This window comes from Anguilla anguilla, chromosome 7, assembly GCF_013347855.1.
Source record: "Anguilla anguilla isolate fAngAng1 chromosome 7, fAngAng1.pri, whole genome shotgun sequence".
NCBI classification, from domain to species: Eukaryota; Metazoa; Chordata; class Actinopteri; order Anguilliformes; family Anguillidae; genus Anguilla; species Anguilla anguilla.
The window spans coordinates 25046443-25058463 of record NC_049207.1 but is presented as its reverse complement, the minus strand read 5'-3'; the positions used below and the strand labels follow the sequence as shown (position 1 = coordinate 25058463).

Genomic DNA, 12021 nt, shown 5'->3' with positions numbered 1-12021 from the left:
TACAAACTCTTCACTCAGAACTGCTACATTCTGTATGGCTGTTACATGTTACAATTCCTCCCTCAAAACTGTTACAACTCTAATTTTTTGACAGTCTCATGTTGGGACACTGTGTATTAATAATGGGATTAATGGAGGTAAATAATGGGCTTAATAGAGCCTAAGAGCTGTAAAGAACACAACAAGTTCGAGGAAATAATATTAACAGCTTTAAGATATATTTCACTGTGCACAGGAGATAATCCTATAAATATTTAAAAGGAGCATAAGGAAATACCTTGCCTCTGTTGTGAAGTAACTGGGGTGCCACGGTGTTGGGACCTGGCTTTGAACCATGCCACACAGAGGTGGCTGTTTGCAGGAATGGTTAAAGACAGAAGAGGACAGAGTCGAGCAACTTAGATGAAGTCAGTAGGAAAGACAAGGGTGTGGACAGCGTAGTCTGTTGCACTGAAGATAAGATCATCAGGAACAAAAAAAGTGCGTAAAGGGATAACTATTGTGCAAGAAGTCAGCACCTGTGGAGAGTAGCCTACAAAGGAAGGAAGGAATGGGAAGAGACAAAGAGGGACACCGTGCGTCTGGCAGCAGGCTATAAATGCTGAACGCCAATTGTGAAACCATAGTAGCTCGCAGAGGGCCACTTTGGAAACCTTAACCACAAAGCAACCGAGGAGGGTGAAAACTTGTATCAACTGATGAGTCGGTGAGAGATAAATAATGGTGTGGTTGAGGGACATCATGGAAATGAGATTGATATGATCTATTTCGGCATTTAGATAGTTCATGATGCCATAAAGCAATTGTGTGAGCGGAGAAGATATAAAAGACTGAGAGGTGATGTGATGGTGTTTTCAATTTTTGGTATCTAACTTTTGGTATCCAGAATTTTTGTGGAACCAAGACCAACTTCAGCCAGCCATCAACACTTTGCTTCAGTGAGACCATAGGAGGGTGAGAAACAAACGAACAAAAAATTTTTTTATAAGCTCATGTTTATATTTGCTTTGAGATCGTAGGTTTCATAGGGCTTAGCTAAAGATTAACCTATTGGGTAAGTGGCGCATATAACCTGTTTAAACTATAAGCCGTGTTTGACCTACCTAGCTGTGAAGGCGCGACTATTGTACTGAGAATTTACTCATACCTCTAATGAATGATTCTGACTTTAAATACTAATAGATCTTAAAATAACTCACAATATCCAATAGAAATTGAAGCTAACTAGGTTGGACCTACACCAACAACATCTACTTCCCAAAATATAGATCAGGCGTTAAATCGGGCCAAACGTAATTATAGTTGGCTACGAGCGGTTTATCTAGCGTAATTCAAGAAGGCGGGTCTTCATCAAAAAACACTATTCGAAGAAAATTTTATTTACCTAGGCTATTTAACTCACTTTGAGGCATTGAATCTGCGCCTCATTAATCCTTTCAAAAAACAGACCCACAATCTATATTTCCCCCAGTGCACCATTTCCAAATTTGTTCTCATTGTAATTGACACGCTTTCCACAGATTACTGATACTGGGTGCAAACAACTAATTAATTAACAGCTAATTAACAGCTAATTATATGGATATTTATTGGATAATTCAGCAAAATGGTTTCTCTTTTTGTCTAGACTTCATACATTTTCAAACATACATTTTTAGAGGAAACAATGGTGAAATATTTGAAACATTCAACTGGCTCATTACCATATCTAGCTTTTATTACACATAATGTATGACACGGGATCTTGGGGGAAAACTCTGGTAAGATTCCAATTTGATTACGAGATAACGTTGTGGTCAAAGGATTCCTCAGACAGGCTAATGACATTTTATTCTTTCAAACAAGTTCTGGCAGAGTCATAGAAGAACGCTTCAAGCATACAACTTTTCTGACAAATCCCCCCGAGGATATGCCTACGTGTCAAACGATCCAAATCTCTTAGACCCACATTTAAGAGCGTAACAAATAACTTATTTATTTTACTTATCATTATTTTAAACATCAGTATAAAAGACCATATAGCGTTCTCTGTTTTCTGTAGCCTAATCTCGTTTCTGTATTGTTGTGGAAAAATAACGCTTAAAGAATGCAGAGTTTGGGAAGTGTTTATGCATAAATATTACATGAAATTACATAGGCCTATATGTCTGCTGAGTTGTTGTCAATCAAGTCCCTCCCAAATCAACAATCATCACATAATTGGACATAAGCAGACAAATTGTTTCGCAAATTGTTTTACAAGTAGCCTAAGGTTAAACTACAAGATATCACGTCGTAAACGTAGCCTACGCTGCGTAGAGCATGAGGAGTTCAACGGTTTATGCGGTTTGTCTTTAGTAGGCTACGGTATGCATGAAGGCGTGGCAAATTTAACACATGGATGAGTCTGAAATAAAGGTCAAAGTGGCTTATTGGCCTGGTGATAGGCGGATGTGATTTACACGGTATGTTACGCACTGCTTGAGTTAACAATTTGTCAAGTTTATTTATGTGGGCGTGTAGCCTACATGCTTCTGGAACCTAAAACCAGTTTAACGACTCTATGAAGTGATTCACTTTCCAAGAAATGTAAAATAAAGGGATGGCTGGCATCGTAAATCCGTAGTTCTCACCGACACCTTGATGTGGTTCTGTGGTTGTGGTCTACTGAAATTCTATAAGATAGTCAATTTATTGTCGACGAGTCAGCGTGGAGATAAAGACGAAGCGGGACTGAAGTTAGTTAAATAGTGCTTTTTATACTGTCGGGTGTTTTTATTTCCATTCTTAATTTGCACTGAAGAGACTCACTTTTATTTTCTCCTAGCGAAAGTGACTGGATTGACCAAACATGAAGGTTTGTTCAACTTTTAACTTTGTTTCTTTAATGGGATGCTGGAATTACAATAATAATAATAATAATAATAATAATAATAATAATAATTAGCTATTTTACACTTCACAAATGCATTTAATTTAATATATATACTCTCCATTGTTCATTTCAATATATAGGACTCTTTGAAGGATTTAAATATCACGGATCTGGCGTCCGTGGCAGAGAACGACAACTTGGTTATCATGTGCATAAACAAGCAACGCCACAGTTCTTCGCCCTCCTCCACCGAGGAGAACGAAAGCGACAGATTTAACAAGCGGAGAGTTAAACTGATCGCGCAGGATTTCCCGAGAAAGAGCGGGGAGATTCTCAGTGGTCAGTACGGGATTAATTTGCTCCTGTTCGGAGGTGCGTTGATGCTGGGCGTCTGGTACCACGGTCCCTCCGTCAAGGAATGGCACTTGCAGTCATTTATCGTGACACTTATGATTATTCAACTACTGTGGATGCTATGGTATGTCGTTCGAAAGGACCGACAGAAAAATTCCCTTCCAGAAAAGGATTCGCACGCCGGAACGCGCTGGCTAAGAGGTAGGCCTACACTTAACTTTATTATCAGTTATTCTTTTCAGAGGCAAAACAAAATTAAGTTAAAGAAATGGACTGTAATTCAATTCTTAGTTCTGAAAAAAATCCAGTTTTGTTCTTTTGAGGATTTTTCAATAGATTGATTTCTGTTCAATTTTTGAAGTTGCTGAAATGAAATGGAATTAACTCAAACTATGTACGCGTTGCATCCGTAAACTTCGAGACCTGCACAAGCAATTTCAGCAGGGTTCATTATCTATGGGTTAATTGCCGAGCAAGCTTTTTGATCACGCGGACGTGTGAGCACTTTTCCTACTTTTAATCTATAGTATAGCCTTTTGTCCAGTACTTAATACGCCGACTGGCGAACCTCACCTTCACGCCAACATAATGAAACGGCAAAGAAGGGACACATACGCATGTTGTAGGCTACGCACTTTTTGTGGGCTTTTGCAATAAACTATAGGTTACGTTGTTCAGCTCGACCTAAAAGACTATGTAAAATAGAGTTTAATTAAGAGTTATTCTGTTGTAAATTAGCTGCAAAAATATGTAAGTCATTGCGCTTCATAACAATAGTAACACTGAGTTTGGTTTGAATATATTTCAGAATGTCATCCCCTACACGTTAAACAGGTTAAACTGAGGAAGAAAATTTTTGCATAAAATGTTACATTTCTCTTCACTGTTTGCGTGAAAACACATACATTGATGTCATTTTTCTCACAGGTGGGCTGACAATTCTTGCTCTGCTTTCCCTGATCATGGATGCTTTTCGCATTGCTGTTTACGTGGGTTATAAAGAATGCCTATCGCCCACATTGGTAGTTTATCCTGTCCTCCACGTACTTCACACAGTATCACAGGTAATAACTTTTTTCTCTGTTCCTCAACATTCACTGTTAAAGTTGCATGGCAGTCTTACAAAACCCGTTTTGTTGCATTCCAAGTCACTTTCCAGTTGACCAGTGGAAACTTTAATATTGCAATGTATCGGTTGGTAATTTTATACCAGTAGGCTACAGATGCCTTCCTTCCTGTCAGTATTGGACCTTGGCACAGTTTTTGTTGTTTTGACTGTACTCCCGCACATTTGGAATGAATTTGGAATGAACAAGGAATATGAGGTTAAAGTGCAGTGTGTCAGCTTTATTATTACTGTATTGCTCTCAGGCTGTCAGTTTAATATTATTTAGTTTTTCTGATGACAGGATGAGACAAGCTACACACTGAATGAATGTCTGTTTGTGCATGTGTGTTTTACATAACAAAATGTATCATGTTTCAGGTGTATTTCCTTTGGTTTCACATCAAGGACGTGATTAAGACTTTTCAGACCTTTGAAAGGTATAATCATTTTTATAGTATATTTTGGTAACGTCTACAACGTATTTAATATTGACCATACTAAGCCTTTACTAAAGAGCTGACTCAGCTATTTATCTAAAGATTCCAGTGGCAGATTGTAAATTAATCTTGTTTATTTGAAAATGCTTATTTGTGCGAGTGCCATTAATAGATGTGTTTTTATGTATGCCGTGGCTGTCCAATCTTATTTGAAAAGGGCTGGGCTCTGTTTCACAAAGCAAGATTATGGGGTTAGCTGGATAACTGTGCTGAGTTTAAAAAAAAAAAAAAAAAAAAAAAAAAAAAAAAACATTTTACTTCAGTCTATGTTCCAGATTTGGGAGGGTTCTGGGTTTTAGCCAGCTAATTCAGTAATCCTGCTTTGTGAAACAGTAGACCGATTAATTGACAGAGCTAATGCAGTATACCGTTTTCCATTATATAGTCAAATGCAGATGTATTGGGACAGTGATACAATTTTTGTATTGCTCTGTACTCCAGCATATTGGATTTGGAAAAAAAATAATATGGGGTTAAAGTGCAAATAGTCAGCTTTAATTTGTGAGTATTTTCATACACATCGGTTGATCTGTGTAGGAATTACAGCTGTACACATTCTTCCATTTTAGGGGAGCAAAAGTAATCGGACACATTAACAATCTGAAATAAAGTAACAATATTTAGTTCTTGGTTGCAAATTCTTTGCATTTGACTTCCTATCGTCTGTGACCCGTAGACATCAACAGACACTGAGCATGCTCCCTGGTCATGGTCTGCCAGGCCTGCACTGAAGCCATCTTGATTCCCTGTTTGTTTTTGGGGCGTTTTGCCTTCAGTCTTGAAAAAGTGAAATGCATTCAGGACGGGTGATTGACTCGACCAGTCAAGAACATTCCACTTTTTGGCCGCGAAAATGTCCTTGGTTGTTTAGCGGTATGTTTGGGGTCATTGTCCTGCTACAAGGTGAAATGACATCCAATGCATTTTGAGGCATTTGTTTGGATCTGAGTAGATGTTTCTGTACACTTCAGAATTGATCCTGCTGCTACCATCACCAGTGACATCATCAATGAAGACGGTTCCACTGGTAGTCATATATGCCCAAGCCATAACACTATCTCCACCTTGTTTCATCGATGAAGGGGGTGCTTTGGGTCATGAGCAGTTTCTTTCTCCACACTTCTCCTCTTTTCATCACTTTGATACAGGTTAATACTTGTCTCATCTGTTCGAGACTTTGTCCCAGAATGCTAAAATTTTTAAAATGTACTTTATCAAATTCTAACCTGGTCATTCTGTTCTTGAGTCTTACCAGTGGTTTGCATCTTGTGGTAAACCCTCTGTAGTTATGCTCTTATGGTCTTCTATTTATGGTAGTCTTGACAGGAGAGTGTTCTTGATTTGTTGGTCAGTTGAAAAGGGGGTTCACAATTGAAAGTATTCTTCGGTCATCTGCTACAGTGGTCTTCCATAGTCTACCAGGTCATTTGCTATTGCTGAGCTCACCAGTGCATCCTGTATGGACAGTGTCTTTCAATACAATGTATCAAGCAATAGATTTTGACACGGCAAATGATTTGTTTGTTTTTGATCAGTTTATTCTGATTTTATCAGCCTCATGATGGCCTTCTTTACTGGAAGTGACACTTATTTGGTCCTCATGTTGAGAGACAACAGCAACAGATGCCAAATGCAAATTCCACACCTAGAAGCAACTCTACACCTTTTAGCTTTCTTGTGCATGAACTAATGATGCAATGTCATGTAGCTGGCCGAGAAACAACTGCACAACCATTTGTTTCATTACTTTTGTTCCCCTAAAATTGGGGACTAGGTATAAAAACGGCTGTGATTCCTACTCGGATTACACAAATATGGATGTACACAGCACAGCAAGTTGTACCACTATCTCAGTTAATTGCAATTAATATGGCAAAGAAGGAGTTAGGCTTAGATGTATTGGGTCAAGTAAACGTATTGTGGCAAGAAGGTTATTCCCAGCACAAAATTGCAAAGAAGCTTAAGACCAGTGTTCAGTACATACTCAGAAGGGTCCAGCTGATGGGCAGTCAATTTTTAACATGACTGCTCATCAGCAGGACCCTTCTGAGTGTGTACTGAACACTTTCCCCTGGAAATCTTAAGCTTCTTTGCAATTTCTCACTGGGAATAACCTTACTACAATATATTTACTTGGCCCTGCACATTTAAGCGTAACTCCTTCTTTGCCATATTTCTTGAAACTTTAGTGCCTAATTTACTTGCACTGCTGGCCAATGATACCAAGCTTCCGCTGGTTTTAAAAATGTAAAGTAGATAAGATTTCAGTCAATTTAACTTAAAAAAAATAAATAAAATAAAATACTTTGCTTGTACTGTATGTTACATGATTAATGTATTGTCATGATGTGATCTACTGGCCTCACACATTTTACTTTTTTACGTTTAGATTCGGAGTGATACATGCCGTCTTTACGAACTTGCTTCTATGGTGCTATGGGGCGATGTCCGAGTCCCGGCACTTTCTGGAAGCCCATGAAAAACGCTTGGCTGCACTGGGTTTTATCAACTATACAGGAGGTGAGGCATTCCACACAGCGTTTCTCGTAGCGAAAGGCCAAATGTAGTGGCTCACTGGAAGGTTTGCTTTATTGGATGCTAGGGTAGGGTAGGTGGAAAGTGGAGTCATAAGCGTAATTGCCCATGCATTTCTCTTGGGTTTCTCATCAACACACATTCTTCAGCTTCAATTGGATTTATCTGAGCAGATTTTGTGGCCAGATATTTTTGTGCTGTTGAAATTACAGTAACCAAGAATGACCAGCCAATAAGGTTCTATATTTTTCTTCCTACTTCCTACTTCAGCAAACTTGAGCACAACAGAACCTTGCATTCCAGAAGTTTGAATTTTCTCTTCAAGTATCCTTGGGATCAGAGCTGGCTGCTGACATAAACGCTCCTCGGAGTTGTTTAAGGCCACAACCATCTGTAGACCGCATAGTTCAGGTTTAAAAAAAAAAAAAAATTATTTTATTTTTGAAAGCCATTTTAATTGTGCAGTATTGACAGGGTGAGGGTGGTTTTTTGACACTACTGTTCTTGCAGCAGTTTTGCTGTCTGCAATCGCTGCCAACAACCCCATGAGCCCACAGTGTTTATGAAGGTTATATAACTTGGTGGTATCACTCAGAACCTCATAGAGTGTCTTACATTTCCTTATAAAGGGATACCGCACTGATGTACCATATGCCCCTCTCTCTTTCCTAGGACACGACAAGCTGCATTGTGAGTGTACCATCAGTGCTTGCTCCATGTTCTCAAATAGCCTGTACTACCTGTTCCCCTTCAACATTGAGTACCACATCTTTGTCTCCGCCATGCTGTTCGTCATGTGGAAGAACATCGGCCGCACCATCGAGCCCCTGCACAAGAGGGTGAGGCACAGGCCGAAGTTCACAGGGCTGGTTTTGGGCCCCGTCCTGGGCCTGGTGGCCCTAGCCGCCTCCATCACCGTCCTGGTGATATACCTCATCCAGGTGGAGGAATCACTGGAGACCCACAGGGCAGCCATTTCCATGTTCTACTGCCACGGGATCACCATGCTGGCCTGCATGTGCACGGCGGGAATCATCGGCTTGGTCCTTTACAGGATAGACAATCGGCCCCTGGACGCCTCCAAGAACCCGTCGCGGAAGTTGGACACTGAGCTGCTGTTTGGCTCATCCCTGGGCACCTGGCTAATGTCCTGGTGCAGCATAATTGCCGCAGTAGCTGCCCATAATAACCCAAGGTACCGCTGGATCATCCTGGCCTACTCTCTCCTGCTTATCCTGGAGAAGTACGTCCAGAACCTCTTCATCATCGAGTCGCTGTACCGCCAGCAGGAGGCCATTGAGGAGGCAGAGGATGAGGACGAGGAGGAAGAGGCACCTTCCGGAATATTCTCTGTGTCCTCCCAGGTTCCACCCCGCAGTGGCATCGTCAACAAGGGCTTTGTGAACCAGGAGAATGTGTACAACTCCTTGGACCGCAATCAGATGAAGAATGGGACTATGGTCCACTCCATCCAGGATCAGGAGCACCACCAAGTGCCTGCACTACATGTAATTCAAAGTAGGGTGGGAACGCAAGACAGGACGAGGCTAATTCTGAGGAACATCGCCATATTCTTGTTCCTGTGCAACTGTTCGGTAAGACTGGCTTAATTCCTTTTTTTTAAGGCTTATGCTTGGACTTGTCAATAAACATTTGGATTTAGAATTAACTTATTTTTCACTTTTGTGAAAATTTGCTTTTAGCTTAACAACAAAGAAAAACATTTCTCTTCTCTGTTGTACCGCTTGAATAATTTTTAGTTGTTCTTTTGTCTTTGATTCAGCCATTCTAGCATTGTATGAATTCTCTCTGATTGGTGTTAGTGTTGGGAAGTTAGATTCTTTAAAATGAATTGGTACATTCGAGTCAGTACATCAACATGATGTATAAATATAATATTTACTTTTTAGTTCCCTCCTCCCTCCGGCTCTAGCTCAAATTATACACTTACAGCTCCTGGCAGAATGTTGGTGCTCACACCAACGTAGCATAACACTTCAGAGAGACTGTATTTCTTTTCTCCCGCTTAGATATGTCTACCAGTGAGGTTAACAGCTCCAGTAAGCGAAATGACGTCTTTCCGACACATAGTCAACTCTCACATGGCGTGAATTCACCCTTAGTTCAATAACTGTCTAAACAGAAGCTACTGCTAAGTGCAGTTTACGAGTATAACGCTTTAACATTTTTAGCAATTGTAACAACATTGATTCTACATTATCAGTCTTAATCTTGCTGGGCTGCCTAGGACTCTGGGAAAGTGGGCGGCGCTAACTGGTAGCTACGGTATGAAACTTGAACGAAAGGCTCTCGGTGGCGATGACTGATGAGGTCCTGGCTGTGTATGGTTGCATAAAAAGTTAGACAGCAGGTTTTCATAAATGCTAATTTGTAAATTACTCAGTATGTAAAATAAATAGACTATGTAGCCTACATTTGTTTGTGTAACCAACCAAAGTCCCAGAGGAGTTTTGTAATTAAATTTTGTTTATTTTCCTATTCACGTGTTTATTTTAATTATTCTCTATTCATATTATTATTACTTTTCTTTACTGTAACTTCTCATTTGTTGATCTTGGAATACGCTACCTTTATTAGATTTTCAAGTCTGATTTGATCCATATTTTATATTCATATAATTCTGTTTGTCTTGATTTTTTGTTGTTGACAGAAAGACTTGCAGTTAAGTCATCATCATTTAATTGCTTAATATAAATTGCGAATAATTTTATTGCTACGATCTGTTCATATTATATGATTAAGGACAACGCTGTTTCTAAGGACAAGCAAAATAATATAGCCTGCATTGTAAACATCCCTGTGACATGTCTTTTGTAATTTTAACAAATTGAATGAAACATGAAAGACCAGCCTGACAGGCTTCCGCTCCAGGGCAGTACACAAGCGAATACTAAAAAATTTTTTTGCAAGTTTTATTGCAATTTAACCCAACTTGGTCATGCAAGCTAATTCTTGAACTGGTTCAGTGAGAAACTTCCCGGATATAAGTCACCTACTGTCCTTTGTATGTGCACTTCTACATAGCATACACCGTTGTTAGGCGTTTCACGGAAGTTTGTGCAACATTTAGTCTGCATATAAAAATGAAAGGTGTGTTGGAGTGACGCAAGTTACAAAATCATTTGCAGCCGACAAAGGATTTATTATAACAATATGACATATAGACGATTTTATTAAAAAAGCACAATATTTAGAAGTGTGGGGCAATTTCTAATGAAGTCAGTACGTTTCATTCAACAAAAACATTTGTTCAAAAAGACACACGACTAGTTTGTGTATGTATATCTACTCATTGGACATTTCTTCTCTTTCTCTGTTTACTGAAGCTGTGGCTGCTGCCGGCGTTTGGCTGTCGGCCCCAGTACGACAACGGGATGGAGCAAGAGATCTTTGGATTTACCATTTGGACCATGGTGCTGAACTTTGCCATGCCCCTCAACCTTTTCTACCGCATGCACTGTGTGGCTTCTCTCTTTGAAGTATTCCAGCATGCGTAAGCTAAGTCTGCTCACAAAATGCACAAAAAAACATGTACCACTCTACCACTGCCGGGTTTTAAATGGGAATATCTCCTCATTGTGACAGGTAGTTCTGAATATGGTGGGTTTACTGGTGGTGAAGTTCACATTTTTGTTTTCAAAAAATGAAATGTAAAATATTATTGGGCATCATTGTTAGAAGTGTGTTACAGATGACTGCTGGTTTGCCCATCCCAATCAACCACCATTCTTGTATGCGGATGGATATCATAGTCTGCTGTCCAAGTTGGGCCCTGCCAGTACAGGCTGTGACCTCTACCGACAGGGACCTGCAGGGCAGGACGCAATTGGCCTGAAGGGAGGGATCACAGTTGGGTGGAACTATGTGACCCATTACTGTAACCCAACTTTTGGTCAGTCAGGCACCTTCAGTTTTCCTGAACAAGATGCACATTGGTGTTCTCCTCTAACCCAGCCAGTGTCTGTGCCTAGCTGGTGGTCAGTGCAGTGTCTACTATTCACCAGTGTGATTACATGTATTTTAGAGGAGAGTATGCATGTGTTTGTCTACACCAGTGGTTCCCAAACTCGGTCCTGGGCCCCCCACTGTGTATACTGGTTTTCGTTCCAACCACCTTCACTATCCCATAATTTTAACAAGCTGCTCATTTTTCTTAATTAGGTACTTTTCATGTTTAGAAGGATTATATACCCTCTTAATCCATACTATATCTGAAATAGCTTTGCATTCCATGAAGAATAAAATTCCCATGTTGATATGGTACTCAATTTTGCATATTGTGCTACATTGCAAACAATTACATAAAGAGAGGTAGCTTTTTTATCAAATGAAAGGGGTAAATCAATAGTTTCCTTTAACTTATCAACACAGTGCAGGTTTGACTCATTTTTTGATTTGTCTTTGGTTAGTTTTAGTGGCCAGGTGTTCTCACACTCACCATTTTTGTTCACTGTATTGATTCACCTCAGTCTTTTATTTAAAGTTTACCTCCGTTTATGCAGTCGTTTGCAATATAACATAATAAGCACAATATGAACATGGCTTTAGAAGGTAAATAATCCCACTAAACGTGACATGCATGTAATTAAGAGGAAAATAAAAGCTTGTTACATTTCTGGGATTGCGACTGGATGGAACGAAACCAGCATGGA

The 12021-nt window shown here is 39.7% G+C and overlaps 1 protein-coding gene across 6 annotated transcripts; it reads left to right on the top strand.

Annotated features, from left to right (window-relative positions):
- The first annotated feature begins 622 nt into the window (after nt 1–622).
- On the top strand, nt 623–11475 carry LOC118232135 (proton channel OTOP1-like). Of its 6 annotated transcripts, XM_035426780.1 has the most exons (9): nt 645–706; nt 887–954; nt 2807–2836; nt 2995–3409; nt 4136–4272; nt 4695–4753; nt 7203–7333; nt 8021–8943; nt 10696–11475. In XM_035426780.1, exons 3-9 carry the CDS (start codon nt 2831–2833, stop codon nt 10864–10866), a joined length of 1842 nt encoding a protein of 613 aa, XP_035282671.1. In that variant the 5' UTR covers nt 645–706; nt 887–954; nt 2807–2830; the 3' UTR covers nt 10867–11475. The 6 variants fall into 6 exon arrangements, with proteins under 6 accessions (XP_035282669.1, XP_035282671.1, XP_035282670.1 ...); XM_035426778.1 differs by lacking the exon at nt 887–954 and having other exon boundaries at nt 623–706; XM_035426779.1 differs by lacking the exon at nt 645–706 and having other exon boundaries at nt 729–954.
- The last annotated feature ends 546 nt before the right edge of the window (nt 11476–12021 follow it).

Coding starts and splice junctions, on each gene's coding strand:
- LOC118232135 (XM_035426778.1), top strand. Junction 7,334..8,020: donor TTTTATCAACTATACAGGAG/GTGAGGCATTCC, acceptor TCTCTTTCCTAG/GACACGACAAGCTGCATTGT. Junction 8,944..10,695: donor TGTTCCTGTGCAACTGTTCG/GTAAGACTGGCT, acceptor TGTTTACTGAAG/CTGTGGCTGCTGCCGGCGTT.